Genomic DNA, 27,739 nt, shown 5'->3' with positions numbered 1-27,739 from the left:
CAGGCAAAGAGGATATCTTGTGAATAATATGAGCAAAATAGAATTTTCAACCAATAGCTCTCCAGGAAACAAAAGACAAGGATGTCACTGAATCAAAAAAATTGAAAGAAGCACACACGGCTAGCCAATGAGGCAGCTCCCCATAGAGTTCATTAAGTACAAACATGCACAGAGCTCTTATTGAACAGGAAAAATCTCTCCATCTAATAATATTATCCATTCCTATATTTGACAACAGATAACTTATAAAAGCTGACCTCCACATCAGAAAATAATGTCCTCATCTTTCTGTGAAGGATGGGACAGTAAGTTATGGGCTGAACCAAGCGAGATACCTTTCTTCAAAGAAAGGTCTTCAGCAGCCTTCTCCTCTACATATAGCCTGGCAGCGGCAGCCTGTTTCTCAACCTCCCTCCTCTTGTAACCTTGTATCTTCTTCAGACGGAAGAAGTCTTCCCTTTCCAATTCATCAAGTTCCCCCTTGATGTAAGTAACTGTATTCTCCAACCGAGGCTTCACAACATTCTCCAAGGCATTGACCCTCCGATTAGTGGTCTTGATTGCCTCATCGAGAGTCAAGAATGATGTTTGCAGTGACGCAAGCTCAACAAGTAATTCAATAGATTTCACATAAGAAGCCTTGCAGGCTTGTACCTGTTGCCCACCTCTAGCTAATCCAGTCAGGTCATTCTTGGTCTCTCCTTCAGAGAAATGCTCAAACTTTGGGAGCTTCACCCCAGCAATATTTTCCTGCCGAGATCGAACTTTAAGACTTGCAGTCTTGACATTTTCGAGGACAACATGCTTGATGTTCTCACCAGCAGCATATTTTGCCTCTGTCAGAGCGAAGGAGGAATTTTTCATGACATCTCCCATCGATTCCTTTGTCGATACTATTTGCTTTAGAATCTGACGGAACTGCACAGTCAAAGCATCACTTTTCTTTTTCAGCAAAGCATGGCCTCTTGTTGCTCCAACAAGGCGAGCTTTAATAACTCCAAGCATCGTAACTGTGGGGACGACAGTCAAACGCTGACTTTGCCCAGACATTTTGTCAAGCTACTTAGCTGAAAGAAGAAGTGAGGATATAAATCAGTGTTTTCGACGGCGCGCGGCGACAAAAGGCGACAAGGACCTGCCTCGCCTTAAGGCTGCTCGCCTTTTTGAAGTGCGGCGCCAATAAATACCAAAAAATTAAAATATTTAATTGCATATATAAATAATCAAAATCTCACCAGCAATAACATATTCGCAAATATTTCAATTCAAAAATTAAAAGTAGATAGTAGATACTAAAAGTCTAGAACTTGAATGACTCAATAATTCATAAGTGATAAGACAAGCAACACTAAAATTCAAGCAATAGTGCAATACTAAAAGTCTATTCAAATTCAAGATCTTCAATAGAAAAAGAAAAAAACAGAGGAGAAAAAACGTACAGAAAAAGAAGAAGAGAATAGAAGAAGGAAAAAAAATGCAGAAGTCGCCGGAAATAAAGAAGAAGAAAGAAGAAGAACTGAAGAAGAAGCAGAAGTTGAAAACAGAGGAGGAAGAAAGAAGAAGAACTGAAGAAAAAGAAGAAGAAGAGAAAGAGGTATCTGAAAAGCTTGGAGGAGAAGAGAGGAGGAGGCAAAAAAAACCCTACCTGCTGTTTTTCTTTTGATAATAAGTTTCATTTAAGTCTTCAACTTCTTTTAATTGCTTTTTTTTTTAAAAAAACCCACTGTCGCCTCGCCTCGGCGCGATTAGCGCCTTTGGCGCGCCTGTTGAAGGTGGCATCGCCACAGCCCTAAAAGGCGGCAGAGCCACGCCTCGCCACGCCTCTCGCCTTTGGCGAGAAGGCGCTCGCCTTTCACAACACTGATATAAACTCATAGAAAAAAAATATCACTTGGATATAGGACACAAATGAGAGTGTAATCCAACAGCAGAATGACACTGTCAGTTTGGTTTTTCATTTTCTTACAGATAAAGCAGTCCTTATTTACCTATATCTGATGTCATTAATTTAACTTTCATGGATAACCAAACTCATCAGATCTATGCTCTACTAACGATGATTAAAATTCCAGGAAGAGAAAAAATGTTATTATCAAAGATGCTAATATCTATTTCTTTTACACACTAACCCAACCTCAGTACGTCTTTAGGCATACTGATTGGTTTGCGTTCAAGGAGCACTCTAGATAAATTATGATGCTTAAAGTGCAAACGGTTAGAAGTTGAAATTGCATCATCAGAACGATTCATATCTATTTGCCAAAGTCAGTAGTTATGACTTATGATTCCAAGGGAATTTGTGAATGACTTCATACTATTTTCACATTCAATGTGGCAAAAGCTCAGAATTCAATGATAGATATTTCATTGTCACACTTTTTTGCTTTTTTTACCCTTATTAAGAGAAATTATCAGGAAGAAAAGAGGAGAGATGGAAGATTGTCCCATCATGTATCTGGTGGACTGTTTGGAAAGAGAGGAACCAGAGATGTTTTGAGAACAAGCAGAACAATTTACAGAAGTTAAAGATGAACTGCCTAGCTCTTTTTTATTTTTGGTGTAAACAGGAAATTTTAGATCAGACAGAAGATATTTTTGATGTGTTAGATCTCTTGTAAGAATAGAAAACTGTAGAGATCAATGCTGTAAATGTAACCTTTTGGAGGGGGACTACATAGTTTGATGTAGTACACCTATGGATATATAGATTAACTGTTACAAGTCTCAAAAAAAAAAAAAAATTATCAGGAAGGCAGATCAGTTAAGCAGCTCAGAGCAATTACCATACTGGAAGAAGTAACAAGATCACACATTAATTAATGATGCAAATAAATTCAAGTTATGGCTTCTTTTTTTTAACGATGGTGGTGTCTGGGTCAGCTTGTGCACCTCGACTATTCCACCTAGTACTTGCTACCTCCCACCAACACAAGCAGTGGCGGAGCCACATGTATTCAAGGGGTGTCACCCTTCGTCGAAAAACTACACTGTGTAGCTAGGTAAAAAGAACTTTTTTATGTATATATTGACTCCCCTTGGCTTCTTTGTGGGTTTACTCCTTTATATTTTGACACCCCCAGTGAAAATCTTGGCTCCGTAAACTCTAGATTTGGGGGGTTTCTGCTATAGCAGAACACAAGGGACATATCTTTTTCTGTTTATTTTTTTACCAGGTAATGGATACACTATAGGCATTCATGGAGCAGAGTCACAAAACAATTGAAACCAAATTCAGAATTCAAATTCAAAGATGGTTGAAAGGGGGGTCCATAAACTTAATTTAATTGCATTCCATGAACTGAAACTCACAACACAATGAAATGAAATGAAAATTCAACTTATTTGTGATCTAGTTCTCTTTAACAATATTCAAAGGGCAGCTCATTATAAAAAAGAATGCATATAAAACTTGTAAAAATCAGAAAGAAGTACTTATAAACAAATCGAAATTGAGGCATCCTAGGATACTGCGAACCGATTGAGAAATCAACATGGAACAAATCGAGTAAGGTTTTGGTAGGAAACAGAGAGAAGGGGGTACTTACAAGTAGATTTCGCCGGAGAAAAAAGAGATCACCACGAGATTCAGACAAAGGAAGAAGAGAGTGGGGTCAACTATGCCAAGCACGAAACTATCGGGGCCAAAATTCAATTGGGACTTGAGTCCGAGTTGGCACCGGCTCCCGATTAATACCTAAAAAAAAGGGAAATTTCATAAATGTACAATTTGTTGATTTTTATACAATGTTATACACTTAGACAAAAGACAGGTACATTATCTATATAGATGTATGAAAGTGTATAATGTGTAGGTATATACACTAAAAAATATAATTATACAATATTATTGTTACACCTCGTAGTTTTGTACATTGAGATTCGTCGTATGTTGGTTGCCCTAGTCTTGGACACCGGGATTATCTTCGAGGTTATACGAGATTAGACATGCCTATTTTATGTTTATGAGGGTTTAAGTTCATGTTTAGTAACTTATGGAAGGATTGAAGAATAAGTGAATTGAAGAGAATACGTTTCGTCGAAGTTTCATTTTAAGGTTGTAATATACAGACAGTATCTTAGGGAATACGGATCGTATTTTGTGATATGGACCTTATTTAAGGATGTAGAAGAGGCAAAATCTGAGTTGGGATATAAGCTCGTCGTAATTCATCCCTGCTTATCAATTTAGTCGGTACCTTAAATAACACTTCATCAAGATTTACCAAATACTTTTCTAAATCATCTCTTAGGATTACAAGCCCTCTCTCCAAATTCTTTTTACCATATCGCTATCGACCTTCTAATTATTATTATCCTCAATTCGAGAATTAACTTCTTCCTCGATGTCGGCCGTACTCGTAGCTTAGTCAAATCTCATCATTACTATTAGCACGACCTTTCCGACATATTACAAACCTATATCTCATTCTCTCTTTATTTCTAGGAAAATTTTGGCGAGTTTCCTCTGTAATTGTTACTATCTCAAAACACACGCACGCAGAAATACCAACAATGCCTCGCGGCCAACATATATATATATATATATATATATATATATATCATATCACGCCCGCGCAGGGGCTCAATATCAACAACAAGATTTAAAATGATGAACATACCTCGTATGCCCAACTCAAACTCGCACCTCGTTACACTTTCTTGTTTACTTTCTCTTTTAATCTTCAACTTGTATTTCAATCATACTTCAATATCTTACCCGACATATATCTTTCATACCTTTGCTTACCTGCGTGCTCTGTAACTTCCAATATCGCTAGTCACTTTCTTCTATCGATGCCATTCTTCTGCTGAAATCAAAGGTTAGTATAAGGAGTTTCATTTCCTATGACTTGGCTCTATCGCACGATCTTAGATGTGAAAGAAGAGTAACCACCCTAGATGCCCCGTAGCCTCTTGTTTATAAATGTGGCGCGCTTCACACCATAAACGGGACTCTGCGGACACGACTTTGCGTACAACCCCTAGGACGAACCGCTCCGATACCAATTTGTCACACCCCTACTTGATGGGGCATGATGGGCACCGACCCTTACTTGGTACGAAGCGAACCCGCCGATCCTCGTGATACTCATAATCTTCTTGGACTCTTAAATCCATGAAATGAATGCATAATGAAGCTTTTCAAAGGACAACATGCTTTTTCGTCTTTTCAAATCAAGTAAAATCCGTAATCATATGAAATCGTAACATAATGCATAATGATACATCGGCTTACGGAGCCGTTTACGAGACGACATGTTATATACGTGACTCGTCCGCAAAGTCTCTAACATGAACCAAGATACCATAACATAGATACTCGACTCGGCGGCGCTCGGAAGGAAATGGAGCTCGCCAATCCAATTGGAACATCTTCACTATCCGTATACACTGCGTGGCATGAAACGCGACCCCAGAAGAAAGGGGTCGGTATGGAATATGTGCGAGTATGTAAAGCATGATATACGGTATGGGATCACCGAAATAGGAAGTATAGAAAATCATAAGGCTTGCCTCGAAACATAAATCATGCGTATCAATATCATATCCACCCATTATGGACCGAGGAACATAAGTAAATAATCATCATGTACATATGTACGCATAACGTGTCCGCCCTCTAGTGAGGGACTCGGTGAATAGATCATCATATGCCGTCACAGCCGCCATCCCCGTATCATCATATCATCATCATATCATATAACGTGCCCCGACCTACAGTGAGGGACGCGGTGAATATCATCGTATCATATAACGTGCCCCGAGACTCAGTGAGGGACGCGGTGAATATCATCATATCATATAACGTGCCCCGGCCCTCAGTGAGGAACGCGGTGAATATCATCATATACATATATACGTGCCCCGCCCTCTAGTGAGGGACGCGGTGAATAATGCGGTGGAGTTGTGCACGAGTACATGCCCGGCCGGGAACGCGATGAAAGAAGTAATAACAGCTAGCACGAGCAGAATAGTGAGAAACTATATGCATAGAAATCATCATTTCAGACTCAATAGATAAGTAGACAAATCAACGCTCGAGTATCCGAATAATAGTCACACTTAGGACTCTTGAAATATCATTACGAAGTATGTCACATAACGTCTCAGGGATCATAAACATGTATCAAGCCAATCCGAGCCCGCCTATGAAAGTTACGGGCATTATTCATTATAGAATTCTCTACGAACATATCATAGCAATCCGAGACCATTTATGAAAGTTAGGGACATTATACGTTATAGAACACTTTAGGAATAAAAACTCTTTATGCAACATTCATTATCCAGACATACAAAAGACTCGAGGCCAATAGCTCGACTACATTACGAAGGCTGATATCAAGAAGTGAATAAGAATCATAGACATGCTCGGAACTTAAGAGTGGAGTTACCCCAAGGCTCGTATCATATCATATCTTACTTACATCTAAGACATGCCAAAAGAAAGAAAGGATAAGCTTTACATACCTGTTCCACCTCTTATTGGCTACGCTTATTCGTCCGAGCTCGTAAGTTTACATTTAAGAGGATTGACACTAACGTTAGCCTCTTTATCGCATACTTACTCCAAGTTTCAAATCAAACTATTTCATATTCGCTCGAAAATCGGTGCAAAGATCTCCCCCGTTTATATGCCTAGCCCAAATTCTCAATTCAACAACCAACAACAACAACAATAATACCACATCAACAACACTATTATTCATACCAACATATTCCATGAACATCTCACACGACGTTTTTCAACATACAACAACAATATGCACTTTCTTCCATCCCAATCAAGGAGTATAATCTCATCAATACGCCAACAATGTTAGATACCATTTTTATATGCGTAAATCAGTCCATCCACACGGCCACAACACGTCCAAAACAGCCCATAAACACAACAACTACAATATAACACTCTATGACCTTTTCTCCATAACTAGTTTTATTTTTAAGGCTTGCTAGACCTTCAAATAAACTCAACATAAAAGATGGGATAAATAACATACCTTATACTTGAAGAAACTCAGCCACATCAACTTCCTCCAACGCCAAGCTTAAGTAGAAGCAAGAACAATTACCTTTCACGGACTAGTTTGGCGTAATCTTGTTAAATTCTTGATTTATCGGACTATAATATTTGGGAGATGTTTTGAGAGGCTTCTAGGAATCTTTGGGATGTTAATATGCTGAAAAAAGGGGCTGATGGGGTATTTATAGCCCCCCCAGGTCGGTTCCACCGACTTATTCATGTGGGGCCCGCGGAACCATTTGGTAGCTTGGGGTCTTGCTCTTAAAATGGCTATAACTCTTGATTACGACATCGTGTGAGGGCCCAAGACCTATGGTTGGAAATATCTTTCAATTATCTACAACTTTTATTCTTGGTGTTTTTCCAAATTCCAAACTTATAATGCCGTTTTTGCCCCTCCAAGTCAGATCATCCGCAAACGTTTTCTTAAATCGTCCTTTTGGAGGGCTTATGTCCATATTTGGCTTATGGGTCCTTCTTAGGACTTGCTCAACTTTCCACGTACTACTTGTATCACTTTTAATATATCCTTTACAAAATCCCGACATGTGGGCCCCACCTTAACTCATGGTTTCGAGGGCTATCATCGAGTGATTATGTTAACCGATTTACTCCATACACTCTCCAAATGTCATATATATGTTCTCATGCTCAGATGACATAATATTTATCCATAATCCTTGTGTAAATCTGCTCTCCCCTGAGCTCCTACTAAGCCGTCCACAGTCTTGATAACGCGAAATTTTTCAAGGTGTAACAAAGGAATTGTAAGGGAAAAGCTTAAACTTGCCTGGGGATATAAGTTGAGTTGTGGACTGATCTTGATCATGTTGTTCTTTGTGTTATTAGGGTGATTTCTATGTATATGGATAGTATTTGATGTTGTTAAGATATTGTTGAGTTTATACTTCATGGGTGAGAAGAAGGGAAGTGTATATCATTCCTGTATATTAGTATACTTGAGAGTTGATTGACGTATATTCTTGTATGATTATTGAAGGAAGTATAAGAGGCTCATATGATATGTTAGTTGTTGTCGTTGGCATGTTATCGCTGGAATTCTATGGTAAATGGGTAACAGGTGATGGTGTTATCATGTTGTCATGATTTTGCTATATAGACATGAAAAGGAAGAGAGGATAAACAATAGTTTACGAAGTATATTTTGGGTTATTTGTTGTGTAACTTTGGGATACTTGTTGAAGTAAGTTTAAGAAACTTATGTAAATTTGTTGTGGTTGTTGTTGGTTGATGCATATGTTATTGTGACTAAGGGATAAGGGGAGATGTTGCCCGTTTTATTGGAATCGAGTTATCAGTTGATACGCGTGGTATACTAGCGCATCTAAGTTATGTATGCATTCCTTTATTGTATGATTAGCGCGCTAATTGTAATAAGCTCATTATTGGATTGCTTGGACGACTTGAGGTATGTTAAGGCTAACTTTTCTTCTTTTGACATGATCCTTATGAACGGAAGTAAACGTAACGCTACTCCATAATGACTCCATTCTTAGTAGCTAGGGATGTTCCATGTTGATTCATATTCTATAATGTTGTTTTCAGTAAGCCTTTCTACAGATTCAGTATGATTCATAGAGTCACTTGTTGAGGAAAATGCTGTCTCATAAAGATGTTCGGAGGTATAACGACTTTACGTCACTCCACAGAGTCAGGATGTACTCTTATCATATTCATGCATTGCATATATATATATATATATATATACATATACATATATATATATATATATATATATATATACATATATATACATATATATACGGACTGTGATCCCGCGTGCGTTATATACACGTATATTATGTATTATATATATGTACGGGGTATGGGGAAGGTGACGGCATTATATAAGCACTACCACCTGATCAGCTGGTTACATGATGATAATGACGATGATGATGATGCCCATAGAGGCAATTCAGATACATATCATTAGCCCTCAGAGGCAATTCAGATGTACAGTGATTCTCTCTTGTCTCATGTTACTTTCATGTCTCTATTATGCTGTTTTCATGCCTTACATATCGAGTACATTATTCGTACTGACGTCCTTTTGCCTGGGGACACTGCGTTTCATGCCCGCAGGTCTTGATATACAGGTTGACGACTCTCCCAGTAGGATATCAACTTAGCAGACAGTGTTGTTGTACTCCACTTGTTCCGGAGTTGCCTTGTGAGTCAGTATGGTTATATATGCATATGTATGGGTTGGTGGGGCCCTGTCCTGACCACGTTATGTCTTGTACTCCAGTAGAGGCTTGTAGACAGTTATGTACAGTCAGATATTGTATGGCCTTGTCGGCCCGTACAGTATGTCCAGCTTATTTTTTGTAGTTATGTCCTTTCAGACTTGTCTTATTTCAGTCTATTACTTCTATGAGTCAGCAAGTTGTCTCATGGCGGCCCTAGTGGCCCACCTATGCTTATGATTACGTTACAAATGTATGTCTAGTGGTACCCGACAAGTAAGGCTAGGTACTTGTCATGGCCCTCCAGTTTGGGTCGTGACAATTATACACGAAAATACGCACTTATACAATATTGTATAATGGGTATAAACATAGATCTGGACTGGTTTTTGAATAAGAAGTGCACTTTTATACAAGACAGATACATTATGTATATAGGTGCATAAAAATGTATAATAGTGTATAAGAGGTGTGTATATAAATGTATACACACCTCTTATACACTATTATATAGAAATTAACTCCAACATCACCAACGACGGAGTAGCAGCAACCACCAGCCGTCGCCGGAGTTCCGTTCTCCGGTGAACTCCAACACCACCAACGACGTCCGACAAGCAGCTGTGGCCTTTCTCCCTCCCCGTTCATCTCTATCTCTACCTCAACGAGATCACGCCGGAGCTCCAGCAAAAACCACCAGCCACACTACTTCGCTCACCACCACCAGATGTGTGGTTTTTCTGGTGATCGAGAGAGTGTAGACTCGGCAGAGAGAGCAAGAGAGATGAGGCAGAGAGAGAGAGAGATAGCGAGAGAGAGGAGGTAGAGAGAGAGGGGGGAGGAGGAGGGAGTAGCCAGTTTTTGTAAGATTTGAAAATGTGAGTCAATTTTGATAACATTGTTACCCTAATTAACCCACAGTGTAATTTTTCCAAAAAAAAAAAAAAAAAAAAACCCTACACTATCACATTTCTGTAAGTATTATAATTATAAAGCTATACTTTCACCGGTTAAAATTTTCTTGGCATGACAAATGGTAATGTGTTTGATAACACTTAATAAGAGGAGGCACAGGGGTAAAATAAGTCATCTGCGTGATTTTTACAATGGTTAAAACTCTCCGTAACTACTATATTGTTTAACAAGTTTCATACTACAACTATATTGTTTTTCTGTTATTCCCAAACTATAGATTAAAATTCCTCGGAAGAATATTGCTCAGTAATAATTATATTTCTCATTAGTGTTAATTGAAGCTAGTAATATGAAATTTAAAATACAGATAATTATAAGAAAATCTGCTCATATATAAGTGAGGAAGTCATGATTTACCATGGTGAACATTTTCGATCAACCAAACACCAAATAGTGAATTATTTTCTTGAAAATTTCTTCCTTCATAGTTCGAAACCTTAGTTCTTATACAGTGGATACTCCAAAGTACATTCTATTATATATAAGTAGAAAAGAAATCTCTTTGTAATTATTTCACTTTCTTATGATTTCCATGACATCTGAGAATTGAGATTTAAAAAAAAAAAAAAAATCAAAGAATTAGATAGCAGTTTGGAACTAGTAATTATCCATCCCAAATGAAGTGTCACCTTAGCTCTTTAATTTCACGCCCATTAAAAAAACAATAAATACAATGTTTAGTTTATTAAGCTACTCTTATTTATTAGATGTTTTTTTTTTTTTTTTATAATTGAACAATATTAAAGAGGACTACTTCTTTGATGTTAAGGACATAGTTTGAAACATTTCCTAATTTTGGTCTTGAATTCCTAAAGTGACTTATTTTGGAACAAATTTTTTTTAGCTAAAGGAACACTTATGTTGGGACGGAGGAAGTAGTACGTATAGTGTTATAAAATTGACAACGGCCATCTTTATTAAAAATTCTTAGTTAATTTATGAGGGTGATCTCATGACTGGAGCAATTATTACAAGCTTGAGATTGCCATACCCCATGTAATTTAACATTAAAGAGGGTAGCTAGCTAATTAGCAATAACACAGTATATCTTTGAGAGAGACAAATAGGAATATATCGAGAAACTTCAGAATTAACTAAGGAGATCGATATCTTTAATTATGTCGATCATATATTAGTATTAGTAGCTAGTTACTAATTTATAGTGTTATAAAATTGACAATGGCCACCTTTATTAAAAATTCTTAGTTAATTTATGAGGGTGATCTCATGACTGGAGCAATTATTACAAGCTTGTGATTGCCATACCCCATGTAATTTAACATTAAAGAGGGTAGCTAGCTAATTAGCAATAACACAGTATATCTTTGAGAGAGACAAATAGGAATATATCGAGAAACTTCAGAATTAACTAAGGAGATCGATATCTTTAATTACGTCGATCATATATTAGTATTAGTAGCTAGTTACTAATTTATTACAGAAAAACGTAATTAAAAAAATCAGAGTGCGTATATCGATTGAGAAAACATTACAAACTTGTCTTTATCAAATTAAAGCTAGCTTGGGATCAAACTAATGAAACCTAGCATAAATTTACAGTGTAAAGTTTATACTATCCAGATCGACATCTTCGGCGGACCGTAATATATTAGCATGTGCATGGTGTTCGAGTACTTCATCCCCCTGATCTAGGCATTCTTCAATATTCTCCTCATCATCAGAACAATCCAACAAAGCAAGAACATGATCTTCGACTTCATTCTCCGCTAGATATTCCGTAATAGTCTCTTCACCCTTTGCTATTCCATCATCTTGTAGTACAGAATCGATATATTCTGCAACATCTTGCATATTCTCATCGTTAACCTCAATATTGTTGGCATTGTTTTCTTTTCTTTTATCACCGAGTTTTTCCTTCTTCTTGATCTTGCAAACTATGTAGCCCTTGTTCTTAATTTCCCCAGCATCAACATAATGATCACACAAAGAATACTCAGTCATCAACCACTCACCATTAACGTTGTTCGAAGATTTGTTAGAGGGGATGTACTTCAAACTTTTAACGTACCCCATGAGTCTCCCTTTATCATCAAACACCTCTTGGCCTTTGTTTTGAGATTTCCAAGTGCCCTTCCCTTTCTTTTGCGGAGTTATGAAGTAACGAGTGTTTTTGATATCCTCATAAGCTTCGAAAATCTTCCACGGGTCCTTATCCGCGTAAAGATCAACATTCTGCATGACTTCGTACTGTTCCAGAAGTGTTTCGTTTCTCACAAACCCTAATAGATACTTCATGACTTCCCTGGCCGTAGGGTGAAACCTGTAACCCATTGGACGAGAAGAATGATCGGAGTATCTTTGCCATTGTACTAATATTGATGGATGATGGATATCTAAGTAAAAAGAAAAGAAACAAGAAAGAACGGAGGCAAAATAATGGAGCACGTAGTTATAACTATGAAGAATACAAGTACTTGGCTTGTTAACCCTAAAATAACGGTGGTTTATGGAGTAGAGATCTGAGAATTGTTTCTAAATTTGCTGATAGGGTTTCAAGTATTTATACATGAAACTGATGGTTTAGATGGTAATAATTAATTACTCCGATGTGAACAATAATTAAGTAGTACCCTAGTTTCTAAAGGCTTCGTTCATCACTATGAAGTAGGAGTATTAAGTAGTTTTCTCACATGAGTTCAAGCATGTGGCTGTACTCGCGCTTTCCATCTTTGGATTCTTATTAGACCGCAGCTTTTCATTTTAAATCAAATTGTTCTTCTGGTTTTTATCTCTATAATTTTCTTTTCCCTTTTCTAATAATTTTAGTTCTAGGTCGAAAAAGTTTCAGTTTATAGGTTTTATAAGAATGAGAAATACTTTCTTGAGGCGTAAGTATATTTAATATTTCTTATAAATGATAAATTCAATGGTTGTATTAAGCACTTTGTTAATTACAAGATGAGATACTAAAATCAGGTTTTTATTAATTTCATCAATTTTAATTTGCTTTCCCTTGGACTACTTTCAAAACTCAATTTTCCTAACAAAAAATCTTTTTCATCCCTAAATTTTATTTTACAAAAAGTATCAGAGGTAAAAAGTTAGGGGTAACTTTTATTATTTTAAAATTCAAGAGGCAGCCATTAGTTAGGAATAATTAAACTGAAGATGATCAGAACTCCATTAAAGAGTTCTGTGAATTGAACAAGAAATAAAGAGAGAAAGATGATTGAGAGAGAAGAAGAAGAAGAAGAATTCAGTTATCAGATGAAGAAACTAAAGAAGATTCATTGATCATAATAGAATGCTTAAGTCTACATTTACAATGTGATATATCATGTATATATACTAGTATATCAGTGACCATCCTAACTAACTCAACTTCATAGATTAGTTATAATTGTAACTGATCATAACTGCTAATATTGACAGCTCATTAACAGTTCACTAATCACCTAATAATCTAACTACACTAACTGCTAACTTGTATTATTCTCTTTAACATTCCCCGTCAAGTTAGGTGGCATGAATATGTTCAATGCACCTAACTTGGCATTTAGATAGTGATGTTGCACTCCTATAACCCCTTTGGTGAGTAGGTCTGCAGGTTGCTCATTTGTTGAGATGTATTGAGTTTGTACCTTCCCTTATTGTATTTTTTCTCTAATAAACTGACAATCAATCTCAATATGTTTGGTTCTCTCATGATAAACTGGATTTGTAGCTATCTGTACGGCTTATTTATTGTCACTATATATGATCACAGGTAGTTTAATTTTCACCTCCAATTTTGTTAATAATCCAAGTAACCAAGTGAGTTATGAGGGTGCAGATGCCATGCTTCCGTATTTTGCTTCTGCAGAGCTTCTAGATATAGTTGTTTGCTTCTTTAACTTCCAAGATACAAGAGATTATCCTAACTTGACTAGTAATCCTGATACTAATTTCCCAATATGAGGTCATGCTGCCAAATCACCATCACAGTACACACATAGTCTGAATGGGCTTGCTTGACTTTAGTATACCTTGGCCAGGTTGAGATTTAATGTATCTCACAATCCTTAAGGCAGTATCCATATGACTTTTCTTAGGTTGTTGTAAGTATTGACTCAGAGTTTGTACTCCAAATGCAATATCTGGTCTAGTGACAGTTAGGTATAATAGCTTCCTTATCAACCTTTGATATGCAGTTACATCTGTTAGTAGTGGATCTTTAGTGTCCTTGACTCTCTCACTGCTTGTCTTTTTCAAATAATCATCATACTCTTTTGTTGTTAGATTTGCATTTGTGTCAATTGGAGTGCAAGCTGGTTTAGCAGCTGACAAACCAAGTTCTGAAATTAACTCCAAGGAGTATTTCCTTTGATGCATCAGGATTCCTTCTTTAGATCTGGCAAACTCTAAGCCAAGAAAGAACTTCAATTCTCCCAAGTCCATTTTGAATACTTGTTGTAAGGATGTTTTTGCTTCTTCAATTTGAACCAGACTGTCATCAGTTACTAGTAGATCATCAACATATACCAATATGATCACAGTTCCTTCTCTCCTCTTTTTAACAAGCAATGAATGATTATGTTGGCTTTGTACAAACTGCAACTTTACTAATGCCTCTTTCAACTTTGCACTCCATTGTCTTGCAGCTTGTTTCAGTCCATATTAGGATTTTGTGAGTCTGTAAACTTGTTTAGATGTCTTAAATTCCCCATGACTCACAAAGCCTTGTGGAAGATCCATGTAATTTTCATCAAATAGATCACCTTGCAAGAATGCATTGTAAACATCCATTTGATGGATATGCCAATTCTGAGAGGCTGCAATGGACAACACTGTCCTTACTGTCACCATCTTTACCACAGGAGAGAAGGTCTCTTGGTAATCAATCCCTTCCTGTTGGCTATACCCTTTGAAAACTAATCTTGCTTTAAATCTTTTTATCTTCCCGGATGCTTTGTACTTAATCATATACCCATTTACAGCCAATAGGTAATTTTCCTTCTGGTAAGCTAACTATCTCCTACCCATTTACAGCCAATAGGTAATTTTCCTTTTGGTAAGCTAACTATCTCCCAAGTGTTGTTGCTTTGTAAGGCATCCACTTCAGCTTGCATGGCATCCACCCATCTTGGATCTCTAGTAGCTTCGTATGTTTATGGTTCTGAAATAGCAAAGAAAGCATTTAAGTAATTTTTGGTATTTAGGAGCCAAGTTGTCATAAGACACATAGTTTGAGATTGGAAAGAGTGTATCCTGGTTTATAGAGCTTAAAGAGACAAAATCCTTCATCTATATTGGAGGATGTGTTGCCTCCTGTAGAGACTCTAGTTAGTATTGCAGTTGGTACTTGTAATATTGGTTCCTGACACTACAAGAAAAAAGATATTTGGCAACAATTTTTTTTTATTGCCATAGATTGATTATTGTTGCAAAAAGTACTTTTGGCAACAAGAATTTTTTTTGTTGCATAAACTTTTCCCAACGGCTGTTATTGTAACAACGTGCAATAACTTTTTTGTTTTATTGCCAAAAGTACTTTTTGCAACAATAATCAATACAATGGCAACAAAATTAAATTCTTTGGCAACAAAAAAGTTCATTTGCCAACAATAAAGCTAAGTTGTTACCAAATATTAAATTTTTTGTTGTTATTTCTATACTTTCTTGTAGTGTGAACTGTTGGCTGCTCTTGTTGTTCCTCTTGATATGGTTATTGAGGTTGGATATCTTGATCATGCATTGCATTATCACTCAAGTCACTTATCTCATTGTGAATAAGAGCCATGGTAGATATCAGATCATTAGCAGAAATAGTAGTATACATAGGTTTTTTATAATGAGGAACCTCAACTTGTTTGAAAGTTGGTGGATCAGCTAGATTTTGTCTAAAAGGAAACACAGTTTCTTTAAAAACTACATCTCTATTGACAAAAAATGACTTAGAAGTCAGATCATACAGTTTCTGTACTTCTGAGTATGCCATGAATACTGCAGTTCTTGTTCTAGATTGCAGTTTATCAGTTTGTTGTACAATTTTTGCATGACACAGGCATCCAAACACTTTGAAATAATTCAGAGAAGGTTTTCTTTTGTGAAGCTTCTCATAAGGTGAAACACCAACTACAAATCATGACGGCATTCTATTTATGATATATACTGCAGTTTGTACACAATATCCCCAGAATTTTAGTGGGATATTGGCCTGAAATCTTAGTGCCCTTGTAATTTCTAAGATATGTCTATGTTTCCTCTCAGCAACACCATTTTCTTTGAGGGAATAGGCATAAGATCTTTGATCAATTATGCCTGCATTTTTAAACATGGCACTGCATATGCTATTTACAAATTCTGCACCATTATCAGTTCTGTAGATTTTCACAGTTTTATTGAACTGTGTTTTCACATATATATCGGAAAAACTGTAAAATGACACATACATTAGATTTCAATTTCAACAAGTAAATCCATGTCATTCTACTGTAATCATCAACTATGGTCAAGAAATACTTGAAACCATCAATAGTGGGAACTTTATATGGACCCCAAACATCCATGTGTACAATGTCAAAGCAGTCATTACTTTTAATACTACTTGCAGGAAATGGAAATCTAATCTGTTTTGCACATGCACATATAGTACATTTATTGATTACTTCTAATATATTATTTTTTGAAGTAGACAGTAACTTGTACAAAATAGAATAAGACACATGTTCAAATCTCATGTGCCACAGGTTGATCTTTGATTGGCTACATTGTGCATTTGTGTTAGCTGATAGAATTCCATGATATGTATGTTCTTGACGTGATTGATTGAGTAGATATAGTTCATCATCTTCTCTACCAATCTCTTTCACCATGCCAGTTGAGAAATCCTGAAATATGCAAAAATCAGGATAAAACAAGGCTGCACACTTTAATTCTTTTGTGGCCTTTGATTCATCAAGTTGTATTTAAACTGAGGCAATAAGAACACATTTTGAAGTGTGCTTCTAGGCGATATTGAACTTGAACCAGTATGAGTGACCATAGAAATGTCACCATTTGGTAGATAGACTGGTTTTGGATTCATACTTTTTATGGTAGTGGATTTATATTTATCTAGTATATCTATACTGGATACTATATGATTGGTTGCACCAGTATCTATAATCCACTGAACTAGTTTTGCTAGATAAGGATTATGTATACCTGTCATCTTACCAGTTGTGTCACCTGCTTGTCCTTCAGATCCTGTAGCATTGCTGGCCAAGGAGGCATTCACACTTGCTGAGAAACGGCTACTCTTGTTCAGCATCTGAAGAATCTGGTCATATTGCTCCTTAGTGAACACACATGCTCTAGGTTGGTTTCCATTGTTCTGTTGTACCATCTTACCTTGATCAAATAATCCTTGATATAAACCAGTAATATTTACAGAAATCAATCCCTCATTGGCTTGGTTTGAACCACTTAACTGCTCAGTAAAGACAGCATTGTATGCTGCAGGTCCACTTTGTCCATGACCATGACCTGTTCCCAACTTTCTTTTCTTGAAGCTAGGAGGGTATCCTACTATCTTGTAATAGGTTTCCCTTGTGTGGCTTTTGATCTTACACACCTCACACTAAAGATTATAATCTCTTTTGTATTTTTGACCAGTATGACTCCCATTTCTAGAGTACATAGCAGCTAGATCAAAGTGGCTCAAATTCTAGTTTCCTATATGACATAAATTCTAGTTTCCACCTCTGTGATACATGTTGGACTGATCATAGTGACTCATACCTTGTCCTATTGTATCCATAGCATTAGAAGGACCAGCAATAAGTAGAGACAAAACTATTTGCCCTTTGGCTCTCATCATTGATTACCATAGCATAGCCCTAATTAACTGATGGTCATGGACTCATTAACAAAATTTGACTTCTAGGTTGTGTGTATGAATCATTTAGTCCCATCAAGAATTGATAGAGTTTCAACATTTGTATGTAAATCACAAAATCTCTAGATTTTTCACAATTACAACAAGGAGAAGGAACTAAAGCCTCAAATTATTACAACTAGGAGAAGGGACTAAAGCCTCAAATTCATTCCACAAACCTTTAAGCCTAGTAATATAAGCAGATACAGATGCAGTCCTTTGAGTTAAAGTTGCTATATCCTTATGAATACTGAAAGTTCTTGAACCATTTGTTTTATCAAACCTTTCATTTAATTCAGCCCAGACTTCCCAAGCATTCACATAATACAAGACTCCACTAACAAGACTGCTAGCTACAGAATTCATGATCCAAGAAAGAACTATAGCATTACTCCATCCATTGATCCCACAGTTTCTCTCTAAACTTTTCTTTCTTGCAAGAACCATCTATAAGTCCAAGCTTGTTCCTTCCCATTAAAGCTAGTCTCATAGATCTAACCCACAGTGCATAATTCTCACTACCTACACTACAAGAAAGAAGACATTTGGCAACAAAATTTTTTTTTGTTGCCATAGATAGGTTATTGTAGCAAAAAGCACTTTTGGTACCAACATTTTTTTTATTATTGCATAAACTTTTTCCACTAATTTGTTATTGCAACGTCGTGCAACAGCTTTTTTTTTTTAGTTGCTAAAAGAACTTTTTGCAACAATAGTCAATACTATATGGCAACAAAATTAAATTTTTGGCAACAAAAAAAGTTCATTTTAAAAAAATTCATCATATATGCCAACAATAAAACTAAGTTGTTGCGAAACATTGACTTTTGCCAACTATATTATTTTTGTTGCCAAAAGAGCTGTTGCGATTTCTATACTTTCTTGTAGTGCTAACAATTGAAAAGAGATTAAAGAAACTCTACTTACATCAGCAACACTCAGATAGAGAGGGTGGTTATGATCAATAGTCACATTTGAGCTAAGAACTGTCTGATTTCCAGAGTTGTTATTTCCAAAATTATTTCCATTGCTATTGTTGACATGAACTCCATTTACATTTTTAGAATTGGCTCCAAGATTGGCATTGCCATTGACACCGACTGGTATTTCATCATTAGCCATTGAAATCATGCAGGTTTATCAGCAACTTTTGTTCTCTTTGCGATGAACTCTAACTTTTTTGCGGAATAATCAGTCAAGAAAATTAACAAGAAACAATGCAGAAGATTGAAGAATCTCCCTGCTCTGATACCATGAAGATGATCAGAACTCCATTAAAGAGTTCTGTGAATTGAACAAGAAATGAAGAGAGAAAGATGATCGAGAGAGAAGAAGAAGAATTCAGTTATCAGATGAAGAAACTAAAGAAGATTCATTGATCGTAATTAAATGATTAAGTCTACATTTACAATGTGATATATCATGTATATATACTAGTATATCTGCAGTGACCATCCTAACTAACTCAACTTCACAGAATTAGTTATAATTATAACTGATCATGCTTCCTAATATTGACTCATTGACTCTTGATCACCTAATAATCTAACTACACTAACTGCTAACTTGTATTATTCTCTTTAACATAAACCACAGGAAATAAGAATGTTCATATTTTGTTTTCTTGCTTTCGATATGGATAAATGTACCACCATACTTGTTTAGAAATTGATTGAACCCAATTTTGAGGGGCAAATATCTCAAATTAATTAGCACATTATAATGCTTCTTTATAATACCCTAAAGTTCTTATTTCAGGTCCCAGGACCTCTTCTTTTTTCTTCTTCTTTAATACTAGTTGTTAAAGTAAGCTAGTTTTTTTTTTATGTTGAGTTAGATTTAAAGTTCATTTTTTTATCATGATATTAGAGCCAGACACATTGCAACTCATTATTTAGACGATATTAGGCTCTTATTTCCAATTCTGGGCTTGGGTGGGGCCCCGGGGGGGGGGGGGGGTAGAGGGTGTTTCTTTTCCGGGGAAACACATAATAAAGGTTCAACATGGTCTAAACCCAAAACTAATTAAGTTGTTGCAACCACTTAGATTATACAAAAATTAAAATAAGATGATAAGATTTCAAATGGGACTTCTAAAAATATGAATTTGGAAGGAGAACTGAGGACATCGAAAGCAAAAAAATTAATGAAATGAAATTAAGATGTGTCAAGAGCTGTAAATTCATCTGTGGAAAAGAAAATGAGATACCAAGTTGTTCTACAGATAAAAGGAGTCAAGAAGTGGTCGTTCAAAATAGATTTATGAATACTTCTTTCAATAGTCAAAGAATAATTCATCATGAAATCAATCTTGTAAATCTGCTAAGTCTATGGTAGTGTTATATTTGTCCAGAGTGGATTCATAAGTATCAGTCCAGTCCTCAACAATTTTTTTAACTTTTTTTTTTTCATAAATATTATTCTTTTCGTTTAAGAAACTAACTGAAAATAGCTTTGACTAACTTTTGAAAGTCAAATGCAGGAAATTTTTTGGGACAGGAAGCTTACCCTTACTTTTGATTGTTAAATAGCAAAATCTGTTCTGTCTTAGTGAATCGTGCTTTGATTCGTTGGGGAAAAAAAAATCGTGCTTCGATTCCATATTTTCAGGTTCAATTAGCTAAAATGCAGAAGGCTTTTGAATAACACCATATGATATACATGCATACACACCTACTTTCTTTTTTCACTTATCTACTCCTTGTGCAACAATTTAAGGCATACGCTACTTCAAGAGGAGCAAAAGTAAGATGTGACGCATAATCGTCAGGATAGAGTTGATTCACAAGAAGGGCGAAATTAGTTCAACAGAAGAGTTTTGTGAGAATGTTGAGTATAAATATGTAAATTAACAAATGATTGATGAAATTCACATAAGTAAATTTGGAAGAAGATAAACGAACCTACCGTAATATGACTTTTCCCGGTTTTTCATAATCTAGTTACCTCTCGAGCTTTTTTCTCTCACAAAACATGAAGGATGTGTAAATTTAAGGTTAATTTTACATTATTTTCTACCTTGTAAAGCTACATAAAAAGGGACAAAGGGTCAACTTTGCCCCTAAATTACACGAAATGATCCAACTTTGCCTTCTATAGAGTTGGGGTCATCCATATATGTCCTTGCTGTTATAAAGGTGGCACACATGCCCTTAATTGTTAACGGAACATTATTTTTTTCAAATTAAATTTTAGGCCAAATACACGTGTAGCCTCTTAAAACTCTTTCTTTTTAGTTAGGAATGTCAGCTAGAGCATGCATCCATTGAGCATTGGCTTTCACCAAAAGTGTATCTATTAGACACATTTTGTTGACATACAAAGTGTGTAACATTCACTCTCTTTGAGCGCGTGCAACATCTAAAAAATAGGTCCCTTTCTCTTTTATATCTCTTTCTCTGTTTTCATTGTATTTCTTTTCCTCTTGACTTTAATTTGAAGCCGTCGACCTGCTTGCCGAAAATTTCATGACCGGCGACAAGTTTTATAGTGGCTGCGAAGTTCAAATTACGCAGCAATTAAATCAGAGTCCTTCTCAATTCTTCCCAGCTTTCAATAAGCACTTATTAGACTAGTGCTTTTTGAATTCACACCATTCTCAAAGAACAAACAAGCTGTCATTTTTCACATTTAGGAACCCAAATATAACATACTGCATTAAAATTGTCAAATGGGTATTTAATTTTCTCATTAGTTATCTTGGTGAACTACTTCTTCATGCTTAATTACCATGCTTAACCCAGAAGTCTTCAAGTAGTAACCCAATTCTTCATGTTTATCCGCCTTGACAATGGCTTGAATTGGTTTTGATTTCCCAAGTGCATGATAAATATTAAATCTTTCGGATACAGTAAAAGAGAGATACAACAAAGTAGGGGGAGAGCGCCATAGCAGCTGGTTCAAGTAGTTTCTGAGTTTTCCCTAAGAAGATTTTTTTCTTTTTTCTTTTTTCCCCTGATTATCTGGAATTAAAAGCCACCTGTTATTGTCTCATTGGATGTTTTGCCATGTCAGCTGCGCGTGAAGTTCACACGTTCTATTTTTTCAATAGAAATAGAACGTGTTCTATTTTTTGAGGAGTTTAGATGTTCAATAGGCACAACCTTGAGTTCAGATGCCTAAATAGAAAAGTAGGAGAAGTTTAAGGGGCTGCACATGTATTTGGCCTAAATTTTAACACCTGGAGCTACCATGTGACTATCGTTAAACCTGCACCAGCCCCTCCTCCGCCTTCCTCCACCACCACCATCTCCACCTCCTCTGCCACCACCTCCTCCAACACCCTCTCTTTTCTGGTCTCTTTCAACCCACTAAAAAGCCTCACCTCTAACCACCATCCCTCAATCACAACGTCACCATATTTACACCACCAGTGAGCTCCCGCTTCGAAAAAACCTTCACCAGTAGAAAACTATTTTTTTACACCCCTCCTCAACTAGATCTTATCGACCACCGCCATTCCAACACCATCCTTCTGCCATTATCTGAGAAGGGAAAAAACTATAAGCGAGATTCTAGTGTGCTGTAGTTGGAAGAACAGCTGGGAACTGTTTGTTTGGGGATTATACCTTGCTGATAAAAGAAGAGAAATGTTTCGACTAAGCACAAAGTAAATTGAAAATGCATTGTGCAATAAGCATTTATGAAGCGTTCAAAACACATGGACAAATGTGCAGGAGACTGCCCAAAGTTGGGGTTTACATCTTCATCAAATTTGATAAGTTTTACATATTTTTTAATCTATTCAGTTATAAAAACAATAGTGAAATAAAAAATACAACAAAAATTTCAATGTAGGGGACCAAAACCAAAGACATACTAGTATCACTGCATAATAACCTATACCTTTATTTTTTTCAAAAAAAAAAAAAGAAGAACCTATCTTCACTACTTGATAGATGTCTCATTTACAGTGTCTTAACTCAACAAGGAGGTATGGTCATTACAGCACAAGCGTATAAATCCAACATTGTACAGACAATAGCCTTCAGATCTAAAGAACTCCAAATCCTGGTCCAATTTCTTAAAACTAGGGGAAGAAAAGCACCAATGTAAACAATATGTCTTTACGGTAGACTACCAGAATATGAAAAGTTCAGAAAGCCCAGTGCAATTTGTTCCAGATCACAGATAAGTTAAACCCCAAAATCAGTGGTGAAAGTACAAAAGCCTATACAGAGCTAAACTAGTTTAGCAAAGTCCAAGAAGATTTATCTTTGTCCAACCATCCTTCCAACCAACTTGTTGAACACAAAAGTACACTGTTTAATAGAGGTAATACCCCTTGTTCACCACCAAATGAACTTACTGGGAAAAAAATAAGAATAGATGGCACAGCCTCTCTGCTAACAAAGATCAGCATCCAATCATTACAAGGAAACAACAGATGCTCAAAACAAAGCTTTGGATGGACTATGAAGACAAACATAAGAAAATGTCTGACAATGCCCAAGACGTCTGTAATACTCCTATATTCTAAGCATGAACAGTAAATTAGGGTTTAATTTACTGTTCTTATTAAGCATTAAATAGCAGTTGAAACTTCCTCTCAGCCTTCTTTCCCCTTCTTTATTTGGCTATGAACATTGGACCCCTGGAAGTTGCTGTAAATATCAGGGGAATTGACTCTATCAACAACTTTTGTACTCCTAGCTCCTCCATATAGCTCTTTAGTTATCAATCTATCATTACTCCTTTCTCCACAATTTTTTGCACACTATTAACTTTCGAAGTACAAAGTGTTCAACTTGTAATTGAATTTGCATCGTCGTTTGACTTTAAATTTAATATGCCAGGAAAAGAGAAAGATAAGAATCTTGGAAGTGTAGGTTCAAGATGATTTCCCCTCCAAAAGTGCACAATGTCTTTACAAATAATTTAACTAGGATCTCAATGTCTCTTTTCAGAAAGTACAGCAATATCAACTGCGCCAAAAGTCCAGCTCCTAAAAATATACTATAAGCCAAGATTGGCTATCGTTTTTCTTCACATATTACTACAAGATGGTATTTCTTTCATGCAATGGTAACAGGCCATTGAAACATAGAGAAATCAGATGGATAGAGTATTAAATACTTGATATATAATGATTAACTACCACAAGCACTGCGTGTACTACATATGCTCACCTTTTCTGTAGCCTTCCATGCTTTTATTTCTAATAACCCCTGAACACTTTGGCCCTTCATGCACTTAGTTCCAAGCCACTTAAAGTGATAACGTATTTTCTTGTAGTCCAATTAGAATCCCCAAATACCCTGGATATGGCAAGTGATAGGAAAGAGTATCTTTGCTAACGGTAATGGCAGACATGCATGCACTATGGTGGTCTTCCTTTCAAATCTAAATTCTAAATGAATAGCAGACTTACCTGGGTTACAGGCACTATAGCAATGTCCCTAACTATTTTCTTTTGATAAGTTTGTCATGAACTACTAAGTATCATGTATTTATTGCATCAAAGGCCTTAGAACAGGAGTATACACTGAATCAACATCAAATACAGCTGACAGTGTCCATAAAATGTAAATCTGGGACTCCAAGAAACGGAGGAATTCAAGAAAACAAGCAATCTCAAAGCTGAGCAGTGTTATCAAAAGCGAAAAGCGCAAAAAAGGTCTAAGGTCAGCTGGGGCTTTAAGCGCGAAGCGCAAATAAAGCGTGGGCTTTAATGAAAAAAAGCGCAATGGTGCAAAACATATATATATATATATATATATATATATATATATATATATATATATATATATATATATATATATATATTTAGTCCAAGATTAATAATAATAAGCATGGATAACAAATATATGGACAAAGAAATTGTAAAAATATTACGATAAAGTGAAATATCAATCATCTAGTGTCACCCCCTCAAGAGAGGCTCATTGGCAAGGAAAAGTATGTCTTAGAGCCTTGATGACGACACTGAAGCGCACATAAAGCGAGGCGAAGCGCTCAACATGTTTTGAGCCTCGCTTCAGGGCTTAAGCGCGCCTTTGATAACACTGAAGCTGAGATGAAGCAAACCTTACAACCAATGGCAGTGTCACACCCAATAAGGGGGGTGTTCAGAATCCCTTCATTGGAAAATCGTACTGCATAAATAGAGCAAAAAAAACATTTTTTCATATATATATAAACTTTTGAATCCCCCTGTAGTAGCAAAATATTTTAAAAAATGCTTTAGTTCTCAAGTTTGAATTTTTTTTTTAATCCCCTTGTCAAAATGTCTAGATTTGCCACTGCTCACAACTTTACTAAATTAACAAACGAATACAAAAAGAAAACATGTAGAAGGAACCATAAAACTTATGTATATTTTATTGTCTTTTCCCTCTATACCTAATGCCGCGCGCTCAACATACCCATACAAAAAGGATTCTGAAAACTAATAGGCTTAGAACAAGTTTATCTCCCAGATAACAGAAAAAAGATTTTGGTGCAGCCAACTCAATCCTTGCAAGGACGGCCGTTTTCAGTTTTCAGTTTTCACTATCTGTGTTTCTGAGCGCAGTATCCATGTAATGAAGGGAGAGAATATTATCAAATACATGAAACAATTTTGTGACAGACAAAGAGGATAAGCTTGTGCACAATATGAGAAAAAATAAAATTTCCATTCAACAGCTCTCCAGGAAACTTATACAAGGATGTCTCTGAATAAAAAAATTGAAAAGAGCACACACAACTATCCAATGAGGCAGCTGCTCATAGAGTTCATTAAGTACAAACATACGATGGAACTCTTATTTAACTGGAAAAATCTCTCCATCTGATAATATTATCCACTCCTATATTTAGACAACAGACATAACTTAGAGAAAAAACTGACCTCCACATCAGAAAATAATGTCCTCATCTTTCTGTGAAGGATGGGACAGTAAGTTATGGGCTGAACCAAGCGAGATACCTTTCTTCAAAGAAAGGTCTTCAGCAGCCTTCTCCTCTACATATAGCCTGGCAGCGGAAGCCTGTTTCTCTACCTCCCTCCTCTTGTAACCTTGTATCTTCTTCAGACGGAAGAAGTCTTCCCTTTCCAATTCATCAAGTTCCCCCTTGATGTAAGTAACTGTATTCTCCAACCGAGGCTTCACAACATTCTCCAAGGCATTGACCCTCCGATTAGTGGTCTTAATTGCCTCATCGAGAGTCAAGAATGATGTTTGCAGTGATGCAAGCTCAACAAGTAATTCAATAGATTTCACATAAGAAGCCTTGCAGGCTTGTACCTGTTGCCCGCCTCTAGCTAATCCAGTCAGGTCATTCTTGGTCTCTCCTTCAGAGAAATGCTCAAACTTAGGGAGCTTCACCCCAGCAATATTTTCCTGCCGAGATCGAACTTTAAGACTTGCAGTCTTGACATTTTCAAGGACAACATGCTTGATGTTATCACCAGCAGCATATTTTGCCTCTGTCAGAGCGAAGGAGGAATTTTTCATGACATCTCCCATCGATTCCTTTGTCGATACTATTTGCTTTAGAATCTGACGGAACTGCACAGTCAAAGCATCACTTTTCTTTTTCAGCAAAGCATGGCCTCTTGTTGCTCCAACAAGGCGAGCTTTAATAACTCCAAGCATCGTAACTGTGGGGACGACAGTCAAACGTTGACTTTGCCCGGACATTTTGCCAAGCTACTTAGCTGAAAAGAAGAAGTAAGGATATAATTTTGGTAGAAAAAAAAAAAAAATCATTTGGATATAGGACACAAAATTGTAAAATGGAAGTGTAATCCAACATCAGAATGACACTGTCAGTTCAGGTTTTCATTTTCTTATTGACTAAGTAGTCCTTATTTATCTATGTTCTAACATAATTTAAGCCATAATGAAAACAGCAAATTCGATATCATGAACCACAGTAGCATTAAGTTGATTTTCAAGATTAACCAAACACATCATATCTAAGCATACTGATTGATTTGGGTTCAAGAAGTACTCTAGATAAATTATGATGCTTAAAATGCAAAGGATTAGAACTTGACATCAGGACAACTTCTATATTTGTTTTTATTGGTTCGACTTTCGCCAAGGCCAGTAGTTATTTTTACAAGAAAGGAATTTATGAATCCAGAGACACAAAAACAACTGAAATCAAATTCAACTTTCACTATCAAAGATCATTGAAAGGGGGGATCCATAAACTTAATAATTGCATCCCATGAACTGAAACTCACAACACAATGAAATGAAATTCAACTTCTTTGTGATCTAGTTCTCTTTAAAAATAAACAAGCATGCGCATATAACTTGTAAAATTCACAAAAGAAGGATAAACAAATCGAAGTTGAGGCATTCCAGTAATCAATTGACAAGGGGACTTACAAGTAGATTTCGCCGGAGAAGAAAGAGATTGGGGTCAACTGTGTAAAGAAGAAAACTCTAGGGGCCGAAAATCTATAATTGTAATTTTAGAGCGATCTGAAACTGGCTATTATGCCTCTATCATTGACATAAATTTGTAACGTTTCGGGATAACTCGTTATTTGGAAGTTTTCGGACAGTTATAATAATTTTTCTTTTTTCCAATTTTAAACCTAATCAGATTTAAAAAATAAGGATAATTTTTAATCTAATGTAAATGCAATATGTATTTCAGAAAGAAAAAAAAAACTAACTATGATTATTATTGTACGAAATGTCAACTAATTGCTAATTTACTTCAACAGCT

The 27,739-nt window shown here is 36.2% G+C and overlaps 2 protein-coding genes across 3 annotated transcripts; both read right to left on the bottom strand.

The window, feature by feature from the left end:
- Positions 1–15: 15 nt before the first annotated feature.
- On the bottom strand, positions 16–27,527 carry LOC132063450 (V-type proton ATPase subunit D-like). 2 transcript variants are annotated; one of them, XM_059455993.1, is made up of 2 exons: positions 27,394–27,527; positions 16–1,067 (listed from the first exon to the last, which is right to left on the bottom strand). In XM_059455993.1, the coding sequence occupies exon 2, from the start codon at positions 1,048–1,050 to the stop codon at positions 265–267; it is 786 nt and encodes a 261-aa protein (XP_059311976.1). In that variant the 5' UTR covers positions 1,051–1,067; positions 27,394–27,527; the 3' UTR covers positions 16–264. The 2 variants fall into 2 exon arrangements, with proteins under 2 accessions (XP_059311976.1, XP_059311975.1); XM_059455992.1 differs by lacking the exon at positions 27,394–27,527 and adding an exon at positions 3,546–3,689.
- On the bottom strand, positions 25,668–26,694 carry LOC132063451 (V-type proton ATPase subunit D-like). Its single transcript, XM_059455994.1, has one exon. The coding sequence runs from the start codon at positions 26,692–26,694 to the stop codon at positions 25,909–25,911; it is 786 nt and encodes a 261-aa protein (XP_059311977.1). The 3' UTR covers positions 25,668–25,908.
- Positions 27,528–27,739: the final 212 nt, after the last annotated feature.

The sequence above is a fragment of the Lycium ferocissimum genome, chromosome 7 (assembly GCF_029784015.1).
Source record: "Lycium ferocissimum isolate CSIRO_LF1 chromosome 7, AGI_CSIRO_Lferr_CH_V1, whole genome shotgun sequence".
NCBI lineage: Eukaryota > Viridiplantae > Streptophyta > Magnoliopsida > Solanales > Solanaceae > Lycium > Lycium ferocissimum.
Note: the sequence above shows the minus strand (reverse complement) of the source record. Positions and strands in the feature narration are given on the sequence as shown.